This window comes from Seriola aureovittata, chromosome 21, assembly GCF_021018895.1.
Source record: "Seriola aureovittata isolate HTS-2021-v1 ecotype China chromosome 21, ASM2101889v1, whole genome shotgun sequence".
NCBI classification, from domain to species: Eukaryota; Metazoa; Chordata; class Actinopteri; order Carangiformes; family Carangidae; genus Seriola; species Seriola aureovittata.
Genome location: NC_079384.1, coordinates 12,795,224 through 12,820,813, shown reverse-complemented (window position 1 = coordinate 12,820,813; position 25,590 = coordinate 12,795,224). Strand labels below are relative to the sequence as shown.

Genomic DNA, 25,590 nt, shown 5'->3' with positions numbered 1-25,590 from the left:
GGAGAGAGAGAGCTTCATGAGGAACAGGCAGCGCTGATGTGATGAGCATTGACACACAGGGCAGCGCTCCATCCCTGTGTTGGAACATGCCTGGATGCTCAGCGGAGGGATTTTTCGTTTAAATTTCAGCCTGGCTTGTTAATGTGTAAATTACTGCAAAGTCCAAACAGGTCTTGGCCGAAAGAAGAACATCCTCAGAAAATGTGGCAGCTTACAGAGGAGCAACAAGTTAATTATCTTTCTCCCAGTAAAGGGATATCATGTTGTGTTATAATAAGTGCAGTAAGTGTACTTTTACTGACAGCTGTGCACCCTGTGATCTGATGCTCAAACTGAAAAGATCAGATCACTGACTTCTGTGCCAGTTTGGACTTAAAGCACAGCCCCTACATGGATCAGGGAGCTTGCCTCTGCTTCTCCTTTGGATACACAGAATTGTAAGCTGGTTAAGAGCTGTTTAAGTCCCCGTGTTGATTCCCCCGCAGGAAAGAGGAAACTTTCCTCTGGTTAGAGAAGCGCCTGCCCCAGACAGAGTGGGAGGAGATGGAGATGAAAGCAGATCCTCAATGTGTCAATGCATGTTTTTCCCAGAGAGGTTTCTATCCCCCGTTTCACTTCTACCCACACCGATGAAATCAGTGCAATGTGTCAGCAGAGTGGACTGGTTTGAATTTGAAAAGAGATCACAAAACAAAACGGTTTCTTTTTGAGTCACCTGCCAGCATCTAAAGGAGAGAAGTGTACTATCCGTCTCCCTGCCTCTTCCGTCTCCTCTCCCTCATCCCCTGCTCTCTGTGTTTCTCCCTCCCTCACTGCATTTTTCCCAGGCTGAGGCGTCCATGGACCCTCTGGCTCCGCTGCTTTCGTCAGTGAGTTGGAGCGCTCTGAGAACTTTGTGAACTCTCCGTGTTGGAGTGAGAAGGGAGACGAAGAGGGAGCAGTTGATGGGACGCAGCCCGGCAAGAGCAGCAGGCTCCTCTGGAGACGGCATCAGGACTCTCAGCTGGAGATAATCCCCCCGGGTCATGACAAGACAGCGCCTCAGCCTCTTAACCCCCCTGGCTCTGCTGGGACTCCTCGTGGGGCTTGCAGACCTCAGCTATGGCTCTCCTGGCGAGGACGAGGATTACTACATGCAGGAGCTGCTGACAAGAGAACAGTACAACCAGGTCCAAATGCTGGAGAAGCCTGTGGCCTCGATACCTGACAGGCATGAGCACCCTGGCCATAACCCTTCCAAGAAAGTGCCCAAGGGGAAGGCAGACAGCAGCAGGCAGACGGATAAAACCACAGCTGATGCAAAATCAGGTAAAAGCATTGCCATCTCTAGGCAGCACAACTTTACAGTTAAGTCTCAAACTTTCTTGTGTATTCAGTCATAAAACTTTCTTTTGGAATTCTCCACACCATCATTACCCAGTGCAATCAATGAGCAATATGGGTTTTTTGAAATGATACAACACCTGCATCGACAGTTTTCGCACAGTAGAGGCAACATTTAAGTTAGAAAACTTCAGTTCTGCTGAAACTTTTGAAATAAAGCACACTTATGAGTCAGTGCTGCCACTAGATGACAGTATATGGCGAATCATTTCAGCTTTTTAGGACAAGTTTTGAGTGAAGTTTTCAATAAGATAAACATGACAGTATTGTGTGAATAGATAAGAAATGATATTGTTTGGTATTAAGCAGTAAAACAACAGTTACATTAAAAATGAGACATAGTTTTGTTTCGTTTTGCAGCAGTTGATGCTTTTCACATAAAAAGCTGAAATAATTATTCAGAAGTTGCACCTTATTATGTCAGAAAGCTACTGTTTAATTACTTTTCCTCAACTAATCTTCCCCAGACACGGTTTGATTAAGTGAAACAGAAAATTTAAGGCACCACATTGAACCTTGCTGTCCTCTGGGACTTCAGAGGAGCAGCTGAATTCAATCCACGTGGTGATGGATGTGCAGAGAAAAAAAAAAAGTACACGACAACAACAATGACCTCTTCAGGTAGCCCTCCTCCTCACTCCCCCGTACGCATAGATCTGAGCCGTGTTTCTGTGTGTGTGTGGCTTCTGCAGAGCAGCGGGATTAACAACCTCACGCGCAGCAGAGGTCAGGACTGCATTTCATGTCGGAGCCAGAACACATGTGAAATCCACGTTTTTTTTTTCCCAAAAGCAGCAAGACCCAGCAGCGCTGTCCTATTATAGTCCGTGTGAAAATGTCTATGAGGCTCTGAGCACATGCAGTAGCAGGTTTGTAGGTAGGTTTAAAATCCTACCAGGTGATTGGAGGACTAGCAGGCGTGAGGGTTTCTGTTGGTTGGTGGCAGATAATTTAGAGCAGCTGCATCGACAGTGACCTCATGTTTCAGGCATCTGGCTTCACATGTCTGAGCAGGGATACCTGCTGCAGGTGGGACTACAGGAGGAACAGTGAAACACACAGAAGCCACTGCTTCTTTCCTGCATCACACTGCAGCATATTAACAAAGTAAATTCTTGTTTTTATGCACCCAAGAAAACTGACTGCAAGGACTTTCAAGTAAAATTATTTAGTAAGTTCAATAGAATAAAAAGTGGAGACTCTTAAAGGAGCGATTTGTAAGTTTTGCTATTGCTACATAGCCAGCGTTAGCATTAACAGCTGTTTACTTACCTGACTGGAAGAAATGTTGCGAGTTCAGCATCAAACTTGATTCCTTTACTCACCAACAGCTGTCTCCAGCGATGGAAAGCAACGCCAAAGTTTACTCTTGTTTCTATCACGTCTTTTCCTCTACTGAAGTTAGCACGCTAACCAGCTCGCCCCTGCCGGTCTCGTCACTTTCCGATAGTGACTCACTGTAGCCTCCAATCTTCCCTGAGGACGTAGCGCTGCTCTGAGGGCGTATTATAACCTCTTGTAAACCCAACGATGGCTGAATCTCTTGTCAAGTGAAAATCACCAGCCCCCCCATCAGTTTAATGATTCAGTGTATTTTTGAAGCATGTAGACATTCAACTCATCTGAAATCATGAAAATTATAGCTTCAATCCAAACCTTGGAGAAACAAGGCACAGATTTTTTTTTTTAAGATTTTTTATTCAATATATTGCATATTATATTTTTATCATTTCCCTGTAAAACCCTATTTCTCTCTGCTATCTGTGTTATTTTATGGTGAAGAAACTTGTACTTTCACTTTGAAAGATTTTGTCTTTTTATTCTAAAATGTCCACATGTGAGCTGAAAAACCTCTATGCCTTCATACTGGAAGTCTCTCCAATTCTATATGAGCAAATATGAGCAAAAATGTACATTTATTGTGTTATTACTCACTGGCATGAGCACTGTACTACAACAACATCTGAATGATCATATCTCTGTGCTCTCTAAATCCGCTGCGCTGAACCACATACGCAGCTTGGAGCATTGTGGGGGATTTAACCTGTCCCCAGAATGAGACGCGGATAAAGACTTTCAGATGTGAGAAGGATTGTTATCACGTGGGGCCTATCCTGACCTGACACTCGGTCAAATAAAAAGCACACGCCTCGCTTCCATCTTCATTCCCTGGAATGTGCTTGCCCCCCCCCCCCCCCCCCCCCCCATGCAGGGTATTTTCATGATTGATTTGGACCTTGAGACTGTTACCTCATAAATATTATAAGTGCATTAAAGATCTTAATTGAGAGTGCAAATTAAATTGCGCCATTGCCTCCGCCACTGTGAGCGGGGACATACGCTGTAACTGACTGTAAGAGTTAAACACTTTCAAACCCTGTGCCTGGAGATTGTCTCTTGGTTCCGTCCCCAATCCTGAATCCATCCATATGTGCAGGACTGAATCCAGCCAAAGCTTTTTTTTCTTTTTTTTTCCCCCTTTTCTGTGTCAACACTATTGCTTTCCTGCTCTATGTTGACAACAGTGAATCAGCAATTTTGAATGTGACTCAATCTTTTACATTCCCCCTTTAAAAAAAATTCCTGTATTCATGTAATTTTCTTCCTTAGTGAAAACAGCCAACAAAAAGGCAGAGAAGAACAAGAAAAGCACCCTGAAGACCCCGAACAGCATCTCAGAGGCGGGACAATACAACCCAACAAAAGAAGGTGAGTCGAAGAACCACTGACACTCTCGTTTGTTGTGCGAAATTCATGATCTCCAAAAAAATTCATCTTCCTTCCTCCGACGTTCAGGGGATGATTTCTGCACTTTCACAGGAGCTGTTAGGATGGGGAAAAAGGAAACCAACTTTCTCAGAGATGACAAATATTTTGGAGAGGCGAAGAGTTTTCGAGAAGCAATTTTTCTTTCTCTTTTTTTTTTTTTTCCCCTCCCTGAGAGGAAAAGTCTGGCAATATAAGATGATGCTCTCAGAAGTGGAGTCAAGCCACAGAGGCACTGATGTCCTCTTTGCCTATGAAGCATTGTGTTTGGTTTCCATGGATCACAGTATATTTGTTAAGCTGAAGCCAAGATGCCCCAGTAGCCTTCCTGTCACGTCGGATGACAGATTAAGTTCGCTTGACTGAAAGCGAGATTTAGGGCAAAGCGCGTGTACTTTGACCTCAGACTTTCCACAGCTCTGAACATGCTGATGTTGCCCATATTATACTTTTTTCTTCTTTTTGTTTTTTTTGCACAGTGTGAGACATTCAGCAGAACGGGAAGCTGTATTTAATAATGCTGGGAGGTTAAGATTGGGCGTGGAGACCAATGGAGAATTGATGTGTTTATGTTGAAACTATTGTAAGGAACCTAGCGAGGCAGACAGAGAGGCTGCCATCTTTAATTTGCCTCTAGGGGAATGGGAGCAGAAAGTTGGATATTCATGCATGTAGGAAACTGGGAACTCAACGCCGACATGCCTGGCACAAAGAAGCCCACGCAGTTGAGATCTGGACAGCCCAGACTCCCGAAAATCATGTTTTCATGGTTTGAAACTGTGACTCAACACCAATCTGTTTTCCTAATTCGTTCCAGCGTCTCCTGGTAGCAGCTGATTTATCAGGGTCACACGATTCACACACTTTCTATACATCAAGAGCTCTATTACTCAGCTTAGGAAATTATTTAGCCTTGAAAATTTTAATTATTTGGCCATTGTTGAAGGTGTAGCAAAGCCTCAGTGGCTGCCACATCCACACATACCAAAACAATAGGGAATTCATTAAACAGGGTTCTAAGACGAGCAGTGATTTTCAAAGTCTGAGTCAGCGGATGTTTCAGCAGCTCATTCATTATTCCCATCAGTTGTCAGAGAAACGTGTTGAAACATGATGTTTCTGCCGAGATATGACAGTTTATCACATGTACAGTCAAGCTACAAAGGCTGAGCTTGACAAAATGCTCTTGAGGGTTTTTTGAAATATTGGTCTGTTGAAAAGTCAAAATTGCATCAAGGTTTGCTTTGCAGCTGTCTGATGATTTGTATTGTGATTTATCCCTCAAGGTAAGACTGTGTAACTTTGGAAAAAAAAAAAAAACACAAAAAAAACGAATGAAAAGCTGAATTCATGATCAATAAAACGCTCAATCAAACACACTCAGGAAAATTGCTATTACAGCTTATAGTGGCAAATCTCAGCTCCTGTTTCGATTGTTCCAAGTGTATCAGTTAAAAACGGGTCAAGAGCTCTTCGTTTGGGAGCTTACGGTACATAAACATTGTAACATGAATTAATTACACTCCACCAGATGTGAAATAAGAACTTGTGATACATAACCTGACTAAACTTTAATCCCAGAATTGGTTTTGGCTTTTAGCAGCAGCATATGAAGCCTTGACTGTGTGTTTTGTCATTTCTATTATACATTATTGTTGAATCCAGATGCTGTGTTCCTGTGTGGGTCCTCTCGTGAAGGATTGCATACAGATGGTGATAATGATTTAGGGCTTTGCAACATGGCGGACGCCCATCTTTTTTTTTTTGTCCTGCTAACCTTGATCCTTTGGGCTGCTTCGAGGGCCGGGTTGTCCCTAATATGTTGTGATCGCTCCATTCAGAAAGCCCGTGGACTTACAGCATGTGTCTGATTCCAAAAGGATTTTAAATTTAGCCATAAAGGTTCACAAGTGGAGCAACACATGTTTTATTGCTGTATAGAGTTACTGTGGATACTGCTCTTACTGGTCCTACCACTGTCTTTGTTTCTGGCTTGTTAATCAACTTTTTTACACCCGAGTTTTACGGCGGCATCTAATTTGGTCTCAAGCTATGTTTTCTTTATGCACCAAACATAAATTCCCTCATGCGCGTGTGGATTTTGGAAGCTGATCTTCTTTGTCTGTGGCTTCTCTAAAAAAATCACAGTGCATGTGATTGACGATTGACTTCAGTGGCTCAGACATATCAGGCTGATGGAACAGTTATAAAACGCAAAGCCAGCTTCCTCTATGGACATAAATATTTACATTACTGCCAACTTCACACGCATATATATATATATATATATATATATACTGTAATAGCAAATGTCCAGATCTACAGTATTCTTGAGGAAAATTCCTTTGTCCTCTTTGCGCCTGTTTCACCTCTGAGTGTTCATTGTGAAGCCAGTCCTGGCTGTATGACAGCGACATGTGAAGCATATGTTCAAACAGACCGGTGCCCAATCGGAAATTCTTGCTCTGAAATTCCGTTGCTGTGGTCCAGGGAAGTCTGCAAACCACTCCATCTGACCCAAAGAGCCACTGGGCAACGGGAACTTCACACGTCAGCCTTGATTTGTCCATTTGGTCCTCGCTGGGCGATATCCATTGTGGTGTAAACGATGAGCCAATCTCACACAAAGAGCTCTATTTAGTACCACCATCTCAGTTACTGCAGTCACTTAAAGGCAGGCATTTGTTCAAATGAACTGCAGACTCCCTCCAGCAGCAAATTAAAACATTCTTAAGTGATGTGCAGCCTTCTCTTTTAAAAACTGTGTTTTTCCAAAATAAAGGCAGGAATGCCTCGAATACAGCCGCCTGCCTGACAGACCACTGCTGTGGCGTCAGTGGCTGCAACAGGATAATTGGCACGCTCATAGAGTTAATTACAGTATGATTATTCATATTGATGAATGCTAATTGCCATCATCAGTACCGCCAGTAAAGATATGAGCCATGGGACTCATTGCATTGATTGATCAGGCTCTTTTAGAGACCTGCACTGTGCCTTATCATCATCTACAGATCTGAATTTATGATTTAGGATTAAAATTCAATTCTAAAACAATAAGTTCAAATAATTCAATTTAACAACAGTTTTATAAGACTGTTGGAACGTGGCAACAAAAGACAAATCGCCCAGTGGATATTTAAAATTTTTCAAAGAAAAATAGACGAGCAAAGCAAGTCTGAAAAAATGAAATGACATATCCCATGACAAGATGAGTGGTGTTTGCATTGTGGCATTTCTGCACGACTAAGCATGAGGCCACACAACATGCCTAGAGCAAGACATCAAGGTCACACACACACACACACACACACACACACACACACACACACACATACACACACACACATACACACTGCAGTCTGAATCACAGCTCCCAGTCATCCCATACAGTGACTACTGCCTCCGCTTTAGGTGTCCCCAGCTAACTCCACATCACAATAACTTCACACACATCACAGTCAGTTTACTAGTAATGGGGAGTACCACTGAGTCAGTAGAAACAGGTCTGAGGCTGTTTCTGTATCCGGCACTACATTTACCCTCGCCCCTTTTTATTTGGGTGTCTGAATTCTGAGCGTGAAATTCATCCACTACATAATCCCACTTTGCAATGCACCACATTTTATACAGTAGATGCAACTCACTGCTGCATAACTCAGCAGCTGATGACATAAAACAATGACAACGATGATGATGATAAGTCAGAAATCTCACTTCACTTCTCACTATTTAGTGTCTATTCCAAAGGGAGTGAGTGAGTGAGTGAGTGAGTGGATGAGGGAGTGATTTTGGACACAGCCCGAGAGTCAAGTCTGAGAAAATAACCCTGTAACCCAGATGAGGTCACAGTGATGTCATCAGGGTTATTTCAGCTTGGGCTTGGACACTTTAAAACACAGAAAGCCTTGTTATAGCAGGAGACGTGGACTTAGGAAGACACTGGCGTTTATAGCAGTGAGGGTCAAACAAGAAGACGTGATTAGGTTGCATCATGGGAACAGTTGAATCCACCGCTCTTGGAGCTTGACCCTCAGCAGAAACTAAAGGTCAGGATTTTTCTGCCTCTGCTCTAATCTGTCTGTACACCAAACATATGGGAGTTGCTGTGAGACTCTACAGGAGCCGTAGGTAGTTTGTTTTAGATATCTTACAGGAATTTGTGCAAAAACTTAAAGGATCACACCACTTTTTTTTTTAATGATTTTGACCTGTTTGTCACTTTATCTGTTGCTATGACTGGCACCAAAACTCTCTTAGTCCAACAGTGCACAGCAGTGTTTGAGCATACAATGAGCTGTGTTAAGTAAATGTATGGTGATGTATGAGAATTAACCTTCTATTTATTTAATCCAATCCTTATTTATTCATTCTACAGCCTGTGGATTACTGTGAAAAACAAAATCTAACTCTCATCATCTGTGAAAGTCCATTATCCAATCACGGCTGAAAATCATAACAATCGCTTCCTGACATTGAAAGAGTTTCCTCTCATTTTATGGTTTAATCAAAACCTTTGAGAATACATATAAAGTTTTGTGTCCGCAGCTGCTGCAATGTCCCATTTTCTCTCTTTCAATAAAATCATATTGCTCCAGTCATTTTTAAACAATTTAATCATGTATTCAGGGTGCAGTTAGATGGCTGTGATAGGTGTGCATTGCAAAATTACCAAATAAAAAAAAGGAAAAAAGGGGGAAGCTTTCATAGTGTACAGTCATTAATCATCCATGAAGCTTGACATGTTTTGAAATTCACAGCAGTTGAAACATCAAAGTCTTGGTCACGCTGTTAAAACTCCATTTCATTCATTCAGGCTTCTTCCTTTTGTTGTTTAATTTTCCAGGTTTTTTAGAGAATGGGTTGTTTATACGCAGCATTGTGTGCACATTCAGTTTTTGTTGTGTGTGTGTGTGCACGCGTGTATGCGTGCGTGTGTGTGTGTATTGCTGAGAGGCAGAACAAAGAGCCATCAACACAGATAATGGCCGCTATGATAGCAATCGCATTCAGCTTTAATTTGGGCGTTTCACATTATTAGATGAAGCTGTTCACTGCTCACTACGTGTTGACTGCATTAGCCTTTCTCAACAGAGCTTGTATTATTAGCTCTCCTCAGTTGCAAACAGACTGCAGCTGCTGTCCTGTTTGCTTCACACATTTGAGCTCAAGTCCAAATTGCTCATTACTGTTGAGTCATTTTTGTCAAGCTATTAACAAACGCATGCATGGGCCCCTGACTCAGGTGCTGTGCAGAAAGCAACGCTCCTGTAGTGAAGCAACACACATGATACATAACATTACCATCACATGCCAATTTATCATTCTCATTACCCAGAATGCCCTCCTATGGGATTGGAGACGCTGAAGATTGATGATTTCCAGCTTCATGCTTCAACTACGAAACGCTACGGCCTTGGTGCACACAGAGGTCGTCTTAACATTCAGGTAAGACGGGAATATAAAGTGTTGGCGTAGCTTGAGTAAGCTTACCAGAAGTATTGGGGCTCACGTTACACCCTGGCCAATCTCACCTTTCCTTGGATGCCTTCATGTTTGGTGGAATCATTTTCCAGCAGCAATACCAAAGAAATACGGCTGGGAGACGGTATCTTTTCATTTTAATATCTGTTTAAGTTCATATTAATGCTCCTTGGAAAGATGTCTGCTGTGATAAGTTGCTTCTCCTCAGTTAAATGTGGATGGCATTATCATTCTATTTCAGCTCACAGCATATTTTTAATACTTCAAAGCTAACCCAACATAGAAAGTAATAGTGTTGCCATCAATACCAGGGGCAAGTCCCCAAACCTAATAAAAAAGGACTGGCATCTGGGAGAAGAGGTATTTCCTGTTAGTGCAAGCTGTGCTTTGAGGGTATTAGCCTGCGTACAGTCTGCAGCGAGCCTCGTCCTCTGCAGGCTGCGCCGCGCCGAATCCAACGCCACAATTAATGAAACATACACACACATGCTGTTAATTCACTCAAGACAGCAGGGGCACTATGTCTCAGGAAACCAGCAAAACAATGGATTTATTGTTTGCTGCGCGTGAACCCCTGTGCATGTATGTGTGCACGTCGGGAATCGTGGCGGGACAGAGATAGTGTCCATTCTAGAGCACAATTATCTGTAAATCAGGAGAAACACATCAAAAGCAGATGTTGCCTGTTGAATCGGGCCTGCGGCCAGTGGACTTGGTTTATTTCCACTTTTGTAGCTGCGACAGTTTGTTTAGGTTCCAGACACCAACAGTACTGGGATGGATTTAACTTTCTCTTGATATTGGGAGACGCACACCAACAGGCACAACTGAAATATTACTGAGATTGCACATATCCTGTAAAATTGTAATAAGTGCAAAAGAAATGTTGATGAAAGAAAGCTACCCTGCAGCAAAATACATATAGCAACAGACAATTATGGTATACATGTGCCAGATTTTTTTCATTCCAGCAAGTAGTTCATGGAAGCTCCTGGATCTGCACCTGGCTGTGGATTGGCGTCAAAATGTAATCACTTGTTCCGTGGCCAAACCTTCATTCATATTTCACTGAACTCTGTTACAGACGTTCTGCTACAGTAACTACCAGACAAACAGAACATTAAACTAAACCTATCGTTTGCAACTCTCGTCCATTTTCAACAACAAACCTAGTGTGTGCATTTTGGCTTTAGGAATGTGGTGCACTTACATCTGGAACGTGCGTCTCCTAGCTGCACGTTAATGAAAAAGTAAAGGATTGTTCACGTGACTTTTTTTTTGTTTGTTTTCCCATTTTGAACCCGCATTCCAACACGAAGTCAGATCAGCCAATCAGCTTCTTTGACAACAGGAAGATGTGTGTCGGGCTTCTCTAACAGGCCTTTGCCACCTATGAGGAGTTGATGTGGATCTTTGCAGGAATATGACATTTGCATTCATCCAAAAATTCTCAATAATCCAAAATTTACTTCATTTACTTTTCATGATAAAGATTTTTAAATTCATTTCTCCAAGACACAACACATAGGGCCACATTCATTGGAGGAAAGCTTCAGTCAACACCAAACACATTTAAAATTAATGAAACATAATACAGTGATGTTGAATATTAACCAAATATAGATCACAAAACCTCAAATGTGTCAGAGCATCAGTAAGTAGTGATATTAGATTTACATAATAAATTACCTTTAACTCATCTTTGAAGTGAGAATATGTAAATGGGGACGTGTTACATCCCATTCGTCTGTTTTCATACGATTCTGTGTTTAGGCATAACGAGAGAGGCCTACTTCAAAGTGACTCGGCAGTTATGATAAAGAGGCAGCGATATTATAGACTCAGCATGTACAGAACTGTGTGTCAACACAATGTTTAAGTTCGGATGAAGTAGATGAACAATGTGGCCTGTCAGCATACAGCATGTGCGTGACGGTTCGCACCATCTCGCTCTGAGCCAACATTGTCAACTGGTGCAGCACAAGGCTTTACGGATGGAGAAGCATTTTAATGCATTATAATTAGTTTAACATTTTCAGCTGTTGAACCGAGCTAGCAAGCGTTAAGAAAACGTGTCCTCACGTTACATCAGTGACACGTCACAGCGCTAAAACTGTTGCAGAAAATTCAGGAATGCTAGGGTTCGGGAAAGAGGCAGCCCTGTCTCACAGATGTGTCCGGAGTTCATTTTCTGTAATTCAGCTTCACCGGCCTTTTTTTGCCCTTGTTATCTCCCTCTAGCCCAGTATGAGTTATGTAGGCTGCACCTGTTTTATACAGACGATATACTGTCTTCATCATGGTAGAAAACACATTTATCAGGCCTGGCTGATTCTCATCTAGACAGCATAGTTTAGATTGTCGGAGGATCAGATCGAAACATCTCAGCCTTGTTGACTTTTGCACACGTCACCCTCTCCACTGTCAAAACTTGAATAGTAAGCTTTCATACATTTTTAAGAAAGCCAAGTAGAGCCTGTCAGTACAGTGCTCTGTACCATGCATAGACTCTGTTTGTGTGTGTGTGTGTGTGTGTGTGTGTGTGTGTGTGTGTGTGTGTGTGTGTGTGTGTGTGTGAGTCAACATGTACATCTGGAATAAAACTGTGCTCCACGCGGCTGTTTCTGGCCTGCAGGCAGGCCTTTATGAAGATGACCTCTATGACGGGGCCTGGTGCGCGGGGAGAGATGACCCGCTCCAGTGGTTCGAGGTGGATGCCAGGAGGCTGACAAAGTTCACAGGGGTCATCACACAAGGCAGGAGCTCCCTCTGGTCGTGAGTAGGAACCCTGCAGACATGCATGGAGAGTTGCAGATGGTCGCACAGTGAGGATGGGGATTTTCTTGTTGTCCAAGCTGACTTGAAAGGATAATTGTGGGGGGGTGGGGTTTCGTGCCAGTTTTCCTAAGTTGCTTCAAATCCTGGCGATGTCTGTCTTGAAGTTGTTTTAAATCATTTCATTTTTGTAGAACATGAAAAGCAATTTCCACAGAGCCAGATAATCCAAGATATTTAATATGAATCTTCTCTTAAGCTTTGTTATGTTTTTGTTTGCAAAAGTTGGTCAGGGCAGGCATCGTGCTCCACATTATTCACTCAACTTATCTCAGACCAACACTATAGTCCATCTAAGGATGGAAGAAAGATAAAATATGAGTGGAAAATATGCATAATAGATCATTATTATTAATTAGATTTTTATCTTCTGCATCGTGTCTGACTAATCACCTTCAGTTTACAAAGAGAAATTGAACTCCCCTCATGGAAATAGACTGTCTGGCTGGCCGACTGTCTTTTTATTGGTAACATACTTAGATTAGCAGTTAATCTTGTCAAGTTTGTAGGATTCATCCTCTGGGAGGTATGACTGTTGGTACAAAATTTCATGGCAATCCATCCAATATTTGTTGAGATAAAGTCAGTCCAGCTCAAAGTTGTGGACAAAGTGACAGACCAAATTTGCTGTCCATAGAGCCGTGCCGCTACAACCACTTGGCTAATGTCAGCCCAAAAACACGTACATGGCCAAATTAAATATGGCATGAGTTTCAAAATGACTATGGGAAATGAAAACTGGAAGTAGACCGTCAGCAATAATTGCTCCAAAGCTCCAAATGTCTCTTAGATTTTCCTTTAAACCCAAGTGGAAAATTTGACTTTCACAAATATAAACAAAACAAGCTTTTCAATTTCATTCCACATGGCGCCGATCCTTCACTGGTGTTTGCCCTTTTCACAAGTCTTTTCTGATCCCCTCACTGTGGGATTGAGGATTTATTGATTGGAGTGCAGCCTCATTCTTTCATGTCTCTTAAAAGGTCACCACATTATAAAAATAACACTGGAGGAAATAGATTTTACTGGACTGTAAGCTGGTTCATCACACTCAGATGAAGGGTAAAAAAAGGGGGGGATATAACAAGTAGGGATTATTTATGACTTTAATTATATACATATACTTTCTTTAACATATACTCTAAATTTGGAAATCACCTACTCACCTCTGTCGCCTCAGTTACTATACCAGAGTGTAAATTATTTTGTACAGTTTTTAAGGTAAAGATAAAATATGTAGACTCATGTATAATTGTAGAGTAGCACTCTTTCTGACTCTGGGTCAGTTTTCACCTAGTTTAGGTAAAAAAAACTCAGAAGCAATACTGCGTTAATTTTACCTAGTATCAATGAGTATTATATATATATATATATTACCTGCTGTTAGAGTCATTATTTACTTTTGTGTTATTTACAAAATAAAATGGCTAATTTGACCCAGCGGCCTGCTGATACGCTCCTATAGGTCGTATCAGCAATAAATGTGTGATAGATCGTTCGGGTTGAAGGAAAATAATAATAACAATGGGTCATAACATCCATTGTCTCGGGTTTAGTTTGGTTTACTGCCCACTATCCACTGAACAAAGTTAACCCGGTGTTATGTTGACGCTAGATTGAATTTGTGTCAATTCTGACCTTTGATGCTCACATGCGCACAGAAAACACATGCTGTACAGTACATAGCTGAGCTCTTCATGAGCTCTTCAGAAATCCACTCGAGGCTCACAAAGGATAAGGTGTGTGTGTGTTTTGTTATGGAGAAACATACCTGTTGTCATAGTGCTTCACCTTGAATTATACAGCCCCACACTTTTCAACAAGACTAGATTCTCCATTATGCTCCTGTAGACCTGACTGTATAAGCTCCTTTTGTGTCAGGGAACAATACAGTAAACTCATCCTCACTGTACAGGCGTGTGGTCTAAATTGAAGTAATAGGTTTGAGGTAATATTTTGAATAAGGACTGCTGACTGAGGTTTTAAAGGTTAGGAGTAATGGATTTAATCATGTTCATATTTACCTTTACTTTCAAAATCAGTGATAATCCATTAATAACAACAGCTTAAGGGTTGCCAGGTTGACCATATGCATGTGGCTGGGGACTTAATGGTTTTTACAGACCAAAATATGGTATTAAGTTAGTTCTCAGTTCTGCTGTTATATGTCAGTAAGTGATTAATGAAAGGTTCTTCCACTACAATAATGAATTTTGATGCTATGCAAAATATTCATTATAGGGGTTAAAAAATGTGTAATAAAATAGTTTATTTGTACGCCTACCACCACAACACCTTTCATACACATTCATGACTTGCAAACTTATAATACAGGTAATACAGTATAACAATAAATAGTTAAATGCCGGACCAATGTACAACAACATAGTGTTGAACTGAAGAGAAAGGCTGTACTTACTGTACATTTAAGCTGGTCTTCTCTTCATAAAAGAAAAAAAAAAACGAACAACTGCTTCTGTTCACATTTTCCCGCACCATCTACCTACTCTGACTTTGCTCTGTAATAATATTTGACAACTTTTGGCCTTTGTGCTTCTTAATTGGGAAGGGTGGCACAGACTTCTGGAAACTGCTGCGTAGCTGGAGAGCATGGGGAGATACTCTATCAGGCTGTGTTTGTAATTTTCCTTCACGGCCAGCACGATCTAAGGGCACAAGAAGACATTGATTCCTGAGACAGAATTTCTCCTCAATTAGCTCTGTAGGGCATGTAGCTGTCTGTGGTGCCAGCTCAGGGGCTTCTGTCTATAACAGCGCTTTAATTAGCAGAACTGGGAATTCTTGCCAAGCTGTACCAGCTCAGCACTGATGTCTTTATCCAAAAGCATTGGAGCCACTGCAAGCCTACATACTGCACACTCCGGGCAGAGCTCTGCCTGGTATGATGGGACATTAAGTCATCAGTGAACTCTTCTTGCAGACAGACATAAAAAAAAAAAAACACTGTCGTGTTTTGATTTTTCACCCCCTTGTGCTCTACATATGCTACTTCTATTGGACCGTACCAGTGTGCTTGTAAGTTGTAGCTTGACTGCAACGCCTGTGTGCTTTACATTTGTATTGAACATGTTCAAATGCATGCTGTACTTCTGGACAACCATGCCTTTCCATTTACCTCCATTCATTATTGATTTTTGTTAAAGTTACATTATTGTGGCCAGGGCCATAGCCTGGATTTTAGAAAATCCAAGTCAAAGTCTGACTATGTGGATTTTTAAATTTGGTTCATTCACTTATATATATCAGACTAAAGTTTCCTGAATTTCTGAATCGAAACTCCGCCCAGTTAAGATGAAAATCATCTCTCACTTTTGATCAGATGCCAAAACTTTAAATAATAAAAGACTCAAGTGACACTTCTAATATAAATTCTTTGACCTCCTCTCCAATTTTCCTACTTTTAAAATGGACTTCCACCCTGTGAGATTTAAGCGCGGCTGGATGTGTGCTGAGCGACTTCCTCGCCGTCACCTCAGTGCTCCATTTGCATTGAATTCAGCCTGACAGGATATTTCTTTTCCTCCTCTCATAACAGAAGTGACTGGGTGACCTCGTACAAGGTCATGGTGAGCAACGACAGCCACACCTGGATCACTCTGAAGAACGGCTCAAAGGACTTGGTGAGTAACAATCATGACATTTAAAAACGCACATTTCCCAACATCTACAAAGTAAAGCTTTTGAGCTTGAGCGTTATTATTCTTTCTCACTGTATAGTAGCTTCATAAGGAGTCTTGTTTTGTCTGTCCCTGACTGACTGGAAGCAGACAGAAAAATTAATTCTTGCTTGAGAGCAATTACACAGGGAGCTTTGGGTCTCTGCTTATTTCCAAGCTTAATGAGCTGAGAGGGAATAGTAAATACTGATGATCCTCAAGCAGATGGGGACCTCATCTTGCCTCTCTTTTCTACTTGAAGTAACTGAATAGACAGAAACCAAACACAGCGATACCCTGACAACAAACTACAGCAACTAATCGCTGATGCATCGGATGTAAAATAACAACCACATAAATAATCCCATTATCAGTGAACATGCAGATCTGATTAAGTTGATACTTTTGAGTAGAATCATATCTCCGTTGCTCCCTGCTGTGGTTCACATCCCCACAAATGAAATTTTGGTGTAACCGTAAGCTCCCTCGGCTGGTGATGTCATAGATGTGGGAGATAATGCCTCTGCATTGATTTAGTCTCCGATACAAGCTTCCCGCTCACCAGCTCGCCCTCCCTTTGCGCAAAATGCCAAACTTCACTGCTTGTCTTTCAAAAACGCCAAAAGGTGCAGAGAAGAAGTCCGACGGTGGACATTAGAATTTACAATAAACTCCCAGGGATATCAATTTTTTTTTTTTTTAAGTATATTTTTTGGGCTTTTTATGCCTTTATTTGATAGTATAGTGGAGAGAGACAGGAAACAGGGAGGCAGAGAGGGGGAATGACATGCAGCGAAGGGCCGTCCGATGCGGGATTCGAACCGGGGCCAACTGCAGTGAGGACTGTAGCCTCTACACATGGGGCGCCTGCTTAGACCACTACGCTACACGACGCCCCAGGGATATCAATTTATTCTATTTCCAAAAGCAAACATACATACAGTACATTCAACTTTAAAGATAAAGTTGAATGTATATTTTATTTATTTATGCCTTTTAATATCTAGGACAATTAATGACAATTAGCATAGTAGGCTACATTCGGCCCCTATACAGCTGTTGATCGAAAGCCATCACCTTCTGAGAAATAAACTAATAAATGAAATGAAAAATCCTGCTCTTCAGTGTTAAATCACCATCGGGCTGAATGTGTTTGCCTCAGTAGATCTTCAGTGCCAACAGGGAGAAGGAGATCCCAGTCCGGAACGTCTTCCCAGCGCCGGTGGTCGCTCGATACATCCGAGTCAACCCTCGCTCTTGGTTCCACAGCGGCAGCATCTGCATGCGAGTGGAGATCCTTGGCTGTCCTATGCCAGGTGACGGGTTTGTATGGACGAAGCAGGCACATGAATAATTCCAAATGAATGAATGAAAAAAAAATGAAGCAGGCTTATTTATTTCTAATGAGGCTACTACATCAATACAGTGGGATCGCTGAGGGCTCCGGCAAAAAAATAACGAAAAGAGCAATGAAAAGTCATCTGACAAGGCCCTGTGTTGGCCAATGAAATACACTGAAGCTCAGGTAGATTACCTTGTCATCGATGTGACGAAATGTTAAATAATCATCCCAAAAATCCTCTAAATTAAACGACAACACAGTATGTTGATCAGTGCTCTCAAGAACGTAGCTGGTTGGGTGGTTTGGGTTAAAATAATAACTTTGTTATGGTTAGGAGACCTTTGTTGTCATGGTAACAATAATAAATAGTTACAGTCGGAGAAAGACTGCAGTCTTGGTTAAAAAAAAAAAAAAAAAACAACATCAAAAAAACAGTGTTGACTGCTGAGGAAACTGTAAATGAACAGCTGCTTCCTGTGTTAAAATCTTAGGTTGCGTTGATCCATCCACCCTAACCTATGTGGACTGTGTCAGATTATTTACTTTCCTGTTTCATAGTGTTATAAACTGCTGTGCCATGTTTTGGCTCTGGACCTCTTGGATTTCAGTGACTCACCAGTGCCTGAAGCCACACGCCCCCGCCAACAAAGCCACTTGCATTTTTTTTTTTTAACTGCAGGGCTGTTTTCAGTCTGAAAGCCATGTGACCCTTATAAAAAGCATACCTTTTTAACTGACTTGAATGTTTGTATTGGTTAAAGGGACAGTTCACCCTAAACACAAACCTACCCCTCAGGCTTTCCTACTTACCTCTGTATCAAACCATGCAGTTTTGATTTTATGTCCTGCAGGTTTTGAGACAGTTTTCACTGAAACATTTTCTTCTGAAAAAATAGTCCCAATGAAAACTCGGCACAGGAACGTCTGTCGAGATTATCCACAGTAACTGGGACATTGTTTCTATAAAGCCAGGTTGCTGTTGAGTTATTAATGTGTAACTTTTGAGCGCTGGGAGCACAGCACATTAAATTAAATTTCACGTCCTTTGTGTTGGGATGCCGACAGAAACCTCAAAGGCACTTATCTCGAAACCTTGGCACAAAATACCAGAACTTTCTGGAAGGCTAGACACCACTATAAACAATAGAGAAAATATGTTTCTTAGTAATATGGCTGAACATGAGGAAAGAGAGCAGATGCTCAGCTTTTATAGTCTTTACACACCTGGTGTGACTGATCATTCCTTTCCTTAGATATCATTATAAATAAAGTAATATACAAATAAAGCCTTCTTTAATTTCTGAATATCAATTACTGGATGTTTTCTGATTCCCTGCAGATCCAAATAATTATTATCACAGACGCAATGAAGTCATCACGACAGACGACTTGGACTTCAGACACCACAGCTACAAAGAGATGAGACAGGTGAGTCACAGCGAACAGGAAACAACAGCCTACTTATTTTTTATTCAGCAAAGAGACCAGAGCATGGAGCAATAAAACATCCTGCGTAACTGTGAGCCAACACCAGACGAGTTGTGTCCTTTTGCAAGAACAAAGTGTGCAACAGCAACAAATGAACCCTGCGCTGCCAGCCACATGAAAATGCATACAGCATCTCCTCGGTTGTGTCATTACTTATTCATATAGTTGTCATGAACAGTAGCCCGTTTGTACCGACAAGGAGGACAGCTGTATTTGTCACTGTGTACCCTGTGACTGAGTGATTGTGAAGGTACAAGTGCTGTGAATCGTAATCGTCTCTAATGTAGCGGCCCTCCTGTGCCAAGCAGTCTGCTACTGGTGTCCTAACCTGCTGTTATGACCCACAATGAGACTTAGTCCAATTAACGCTGGCTCTGTAGAGTCGTACAACGACCCTCTTTTCTAACCCAGCCACAAAAAAATGAACAATTAAAAAGACTTGTCTTCTCTTTCTCTTTTTCTTTTTTTTTTGTTACCTTTTAGGCTAATGTGTGTCGCACTGGGTGTCCAGCCTCTATAGGCCTTCACAGAGAAAGGAAGGACTATTTTTAAAAACTCAGCTTCTACAGCCTTTTCACCCTTGACATTTCTTTTCTCCATGCAGGTACCTTGGTACCATATCTCCCTCTTGTCCACGGCACTTTAAATAGTGCTGTGAAAGGACCTCAGAGTGGAAATAGGCCATTGTGACTTTTCAAATAAAGTACATACCCCATGAGAGGAGTGAAAAAGATATCTCTTAAGGACTGTCCTTTCCCTGATCACGAACTGACTGTAATGTAGTAGCCCTGGGAATACTGATATTGCCGTGGACAGTAGAAAACCATTTTAAAGGAGGTGGAAAGAAAGAACATTGTCCACATTCTTCAAAGAGGAGGATGGCACATTCCCTGGCCATTATCATGGCACATCCCAGCCAAGGAGCCTCATTTAATGACAGCATTAGCCTAAATATATAGTCGCTATAAGCAGATTTAAACACCGTCAGCACCATTCAGTTTTATCATAAGGAAAAATAAACACTCACTCGGTTGTATAGTATTAAAAGACCTTTAAAACAGAATGTTCTATATTGATTCCGCTAACTACGACCCAGGTATGTTTACCGAGGGGATTCTGTGTCTTATTAAACTGGATGTAATCTTGTGTTTAATGAACAAAAGCAGATGTTTGCGTACTTGGTTAGAATAGTCAAGATTCAACCCAGACTTAATTAAAACCCCATCCCTCCAGACTGGTTAATTTCTTCGGCAGCAGCTGGAAGAATGAGTAAACACAGCTTTCTGACATTAATGCAGTCGCTCTACTTAACAGCTTTTTAGTCTTTTTCCTTGCTGCACTTCTTTGTGTCTTCACTCATGCCCATACGGGTAAATGATAGTCACTGCTATTTTAATCAGCTCCTCTATGAGCCTGTCTTCATAATTACCTTGACTGCTTCCCTCACTTGCTAGAGTGATATTAAATAAGGTCTGTGTCACAGCACTGGTGATATTGCTTTTGAAATTTCTAATAACATGGAGATTATTTTGTACTATTGTGAGGCTTCAAATACCCAGAATTTAGAGTAGAAATACCTCAAGCCTCTGAAAATTTAAGGTATTTCTTTATAGAATCTAATATTCAAGACGAAATAAGTAAAAAAATATAAATATTTATTTTAATTTTTTCACTCAGAAACTAAGCTTTTCAGCTTCATCAGGATTGTGATGTGTGCTCTCATGATTATAACTAATTAAATGATTAGATAATGAGCTCATCCATCTTTTAGCTCATCCACAAGCAACTAATTTGAACAAATTTACCATCTATACTTTGAACTTGACAGTTTATCCTCTACCTTGAAATCACAAAACAGTCTTAACTCAAGGTTAACTTACTCGCTTGTCCTGGAGCTTTCAGCAGATGGAGTTATCATTGAACAGTAGATATTCAAACTTTACATTATTGTGAGCACTTTTATAACTTCTTGTCCATATTGTGGCAACTTCATCGACCGATGAAGGCCATGAAATATGGCAGAAAGTTCCAGAACAAGTAAAAATAAGTTATTTGGCACAATTTCCTATTTACTATGAGCTTATTATGGCTTCTTTGTGTGAGATCATTTGTTTGTGAAGTAACTAGAAACCAGACCTACAAGAAATGTAGTTACACACTATATTTCACATGTTGCGGAGAAGAAGCTGCAAAACATGAAAATATCTCAAAACTGTTTTTCTTAATGTTTGAATAAATTTGTTGTTATTGTGTAAAAGATATTTTAGGTAAGATTTTATATGATCTATTAAGAGCTGATGCCTGATTATTTTACGCTCCGCAGCTTATGAAGGTGGTAAATGAGATGTGCCCCAACATCACCCGGATCTATAACATAGGAAAGAGCCACAGCGGTCTCAAGCTGTATGCGATAGAGATTTCTGACAACCCGGGAGAGCATGAAGTTGGTGAGTGTATTTAAGGCAACAGTGAGTTTTGATGCAACAGGACGTGATTGCTCAATTTAATGTACAATAATAACAACATCAGAGACATCACACTGTGTTCCTCGGAGTGTTTTTCTCTGTGTGGCTGCACATGTAGTCACAGTGATTGCATATTTAATCTTCCTCTTTCTTTTCCCCCAATCTCTCCCTTTTTATGAACCTGTTGACCAGGTGAACCAGAGTTTCGTTACACAGCAGGTTCCCATGGTAACGAGGTGCTGGGACGGGAGCTACTCCTCCTGCTGATGCAGTTCATGTGTCTGGAGTATCTATCTGGCAACCAGAGGATACGTCACCTGGTTGAGGAGACCAGAATCCATCTATTGCCATCTGTCAACCCCGATGGGTACGAGAAAGCCTTTGAAGTGGTAGGTCTGCAAGACGGCCATTAGTGACCTCATATCACGCACTGGCCTCTGGTGAAAACAGCACCATATCTGCTTGGCAGGTCTTCTCTCAATAAGAGCACATGTGGTGCAGTTGCATGCTAGAAAATTGGTTTGAATGAACAGGTTGAATATATAAAATGAACAGTGCCCTGATGAGCCATACAGTGAGGTCCAAAAGTCTGTATATGTGTTATACAAGTGAACAGAAGTGGCTGCCTGTTCTGCTGTAAAATACCACTGAAACACATGTTGCTTGGTATGGTTTTAAATCAGCTGCAGGCCTGTAAGATTAAAGGCCCTGTATTAATGAAAAGCAAATACACAAAGACAAGTAAAGGAGGACATAAGTGAGTCTGACAGTGCTTGGCTTCGGCACAGTCAATGACATCATGTCATTTGGTGACCTGATGTGCAAGTGTGCTGTATGTCCTATAACACTCTGTTTCACAAAAGCTAATGGTGCTAATTTCCATGTACAGTTACCATGCACAGTTAAAAGAGATAAGGCTATTCAAAACCATGAGGCCTGTAAAAGGGCAGATCAAATCATCACATTTTATCATGGCTGGTGCAATGATTATAGCCTTATTAAGCTATATTTCTGATATCTACATTGAATCAAATGACTATGTGTAATGTAAAAGGGTCACTAGTAGTGTCGCACCCTTTCAGAATAAATGCCTAACTCTATACCATGGCACAGTTTAGCAGCTTTTAGCCTCTTTTGGCTCATTGTTTGGTTCCCCAGCTGCACATAGCTTTAAATGTTGAGTTGGCTCTCACCAACCTTTCATATAAAACCACAGCCAGTTTTTTCTAGCAAACAATCTTAGGCGCCACTAGCACCAAATGGGGAGACAAAGTAAATAAGTGACTGGCTCAAACAAGCTAAAGAGAAATGAATATTGGATTTGATATGTATGTGACCAAAAACACATCTCCATTGAACTGATAGAGTTGATCTGGGCCTGCTGTGTGTGTGTGTGTGTGTGTGTGTGTGTGTGTGTGTGTGTGTGTGTGTGTGTGTGTGTGTGTGTGTGTGTGTGTGTGTGTGTGTGCGTGTGCGTGTATGTGTGCATAAGCAGTGTTCTGCTAGCATTCTGTTAGCATTAACAGCTGTTTACTTCAGTCTAGAAGAAACGTTGCCAGCAAACTAACGTAATTTCTGTCATCACCAAGAGCAGTCTCCAGCGGTGGAAAGCAATGCCCATGTTAACTCTTGCTGCCTCTATTTCTATCAATTTTTTTCTTCTTCTGAAGTTTGCATGCTAACCAGCTAGACCCTGGGCCGATAGTGAATCACTGTAGCCTCCGTTCCGCATGAGAGGATGAAGTAACACTGCTCTGAGGGTGTTTTCTAACCTCTTGTGTTATAAACACATCAATAGCTGAAGCTGTTGGCAAGCGACCATTATCACCACCACCTCCACCACCCACTCCCTGAAAGAAACCATGTTCGGCGGCAGAGAAAACTTAGGCTACATATAGCACCTTTAAGTTGTTTTTGGATGCCGGTGTTGACCTTCCTCCTCTCTACAGCATGCTCCTTGGTTGACCAGCTGCCTATGTGTGGACTGGTGGGTTTTGTGATCAGCAGGAAGACAGCAGTGTTATGACTTGTTCAAATGTAGCCCCTGGTTGAGCTGTGATGTGATGATGGAACCCCCTGTCCCCTCTGCTGCTGTCCATGATCTGATTACACTGCTGGGCATCTTAAAGGATGAATACAATGCTTCCCCACCAAGCCATCTGAACCATGCCACAACTATAATTTTCTCTGAATTTCCTTCATATTGTGTTTCTGTTGCTTTTCCTGTTACCCAGGGTTCAGAGCTCAGCGGCTGGTCTCTCGGTCGATGGAGCAACGATGGAATAGACATTCACCATAACTTCGCCGATCTCAACACCATACTGTGGGAAGCCGAGGCCAAGAAGTGGATCCCTCGCAAAATGTTCAACCACCATGTGCCCATCCCAGAGTGGTACCAGTCCAGAAATGCCTCTGTGAGTCTGACTGATTCAGTTAGATAAAATGTTGTATTATATTTTAAACTCATTTAATGTGTATATTTCAACATCCCTGCAATTAAAGGCAGGCAATTTTAAGACTATGGTTTACAGAAATGCCACACTGACCATTTGTGTTATAGGCCACTCCAAAGTCCTACTCACAGCTTTCATCGTTTACAATATGAAGTAACACCATCAAATTTTTATCTTCCTGCTGCATCTTTAATAAAATGTTTTCCGATTCATTTCTATACTAATTGTCACCTATAAGTCACAAATTATGATCACATCCTGCCCTTTCCAGTTAAAAAACAAATCTCACAGTGAAGACAGTCCGCCTCTTGAAAAGGGTAAAACAGCAATGTGGGCATATCAGCGCTGTCTATTTTGGGCGAAGCGGATGCATTTGCTATTTGTGACGAAGAGGCTGTGAGCTAAAATATAACCGGCAATCTATTAAAAGCTCATCCTCACGAGTGTTTGGATGTTGTGTTACTGTGAGCCATGAGTGAGTCACACATAGCCTCCAGAATAGCTGCAGCAGCTGCAGAGCTGGGATCCCCATCTGTGCTCAGGAAGCTGTGAAAACTGTCCTCGCTCGCCTCACCGACCGGCCCAACCGGTGCTTTAAGATAGCAGGGCTAGTTTAAATATATTCCCCAAACAACAGACACAATTTGATTAATTTCCTGATTGTGACATGCAAATACAAGCCACTGGAACCCACGTGACATTTGTTCACTTTTCAGAATAAATATTAGTAAAATTAGTTTACAGCATGGGAGTGTGTGAACAACCTTTTTGATGACTTTATCAGTCCCGCTTGAAAGCACATTGTGGTGAAATTGTTTTCAGCCTGAGGGAGTTCATTTAGCAATCACGGTACTCAGGTGATTGGATGAATTACATTATCCTCCCCTCTCCTGTGTCCCCCAACTGTAGGTTGCCGTGGAGACACGGGCTCTGATAGCATGGATGGAGAAGATGCCCTTTGTGCTGGGCGGTAACCTCCAGGGAGGGGAGCTGGTGGTGACCTTCCCGTACGACAAAACTCGCTCCCAGGGGGTGAGCAGGGAGCAGACCCCTACCCCGGATGACCACGTCTTCCGCTGGCTGGCCTTCTCCTACGCGTCCACCCACCGCCTGATGACTGATGCCAACCGACGGGTCTGCCACACAGAAGACTTTGCCAAGGAGGACGGCACCGTCAACGGAGCTTCCTGGCACACTGCGGCTGGCAGTTAGTGTCCATAGCAGTTTTCTCACTGAGCCTAACACTGTGTTATGCAGGATTTCTCTGCTCAGCTCTGAGCCTTTGAGCTGTAGCTTTGTTTAGCACCCACATCTGCATATTCAGTACTGAACCCCTTTGGCTGCCTCAGCGCCTCTAGGTTTTGGCTCAAAGTATCATGTAAGAATTCAAAGGCAAACAAACAAAGACAGGCAAAAGTGAGAGGGCTTTAGACCCCATTTCACTCTTAATTATCGCCGCAAATTCTGGCTATTGACCTGACAAAATGTTGACCTAGGTTGATGCTGCCCTATACACAAATACGTTTGGTCTTTCTTGGCAGGTATGAATGATTTCAGCTACTTGCACACCAACTGCTTTGAGTTGTCGATGTATGTGGGTTGTGACAAATTCCCTCATGAGAGCGAACTGCCTGAGGAGTGGGAGAACAATCGCGAGTCTCTTCTCGTCTTCATGGAGCAGGTACAGAGGCAAAGTA

The 25,590-nt window shown here is 41.8% G+C and overlaps 1 protein-coding gene across 1 annotated transcript in view; it reads left to right on the top strand.

The window, feature by feature from the left end:
• Positions 1 to 586: 586 nt before the first annotated feature.
• The window catches only part of cpxm2 (carboxypeptidase X (M14 family), member 2), a 30,050-nt gene continuing 5,046 nt past the window's right edge, over positions 587 to 25,590 (top strand). Inside the window, exons 1-12 of the mRNA XM_056365253.1 lie at positions 587 to 1,308; positions 3,994 to 4,092; positions 9,488 to 9,597; positions 12,269 to 12,408; positions 16,025 to 16,109; positions 17,311 to 17,461; positions 18,827 to 18,915; positions 21,299 to 21,422; positions 21,633 to 21,829; positions 23,675 to 23,854; positions 24,803 to 25,100; positions 25,435 to 25,574. Coding sequence (XP_056221228.1) covers positions 1,026 to 1,308; positions 3,994 to 4,092; positions 9,488 to 9,597; positions 12,269 to 12,408; positions 16,025 to 16,109; positions 17,311 to 17,461; positions 18,827 to 18,915; positions 21,299 to 21,422; positions 21,633 to 21,829; positions 23,675 to 23,854; positions 24,803 to 25,100; positions 25,435 to 25,574 — 1,896 coding nt within the window. The 5' untranslated portion in view covers positions 587 to 1,025. The remainder of the gene's footprint in view (positions 1,309 to 3,993; positions 4,093 to 9,487; positions 9,598 to 12,268; positions 12,409 to 16,024; positions 16,110 to 17,310; positions 17,462 to 18,826; positions 18,916 to 21,298; positions 21,423 to 21,632; positions 21,830 to 23,674; positions 23,855 to 24,802; positions 25,101 to 25,434; positions 25,575 to 25,590) is intronic.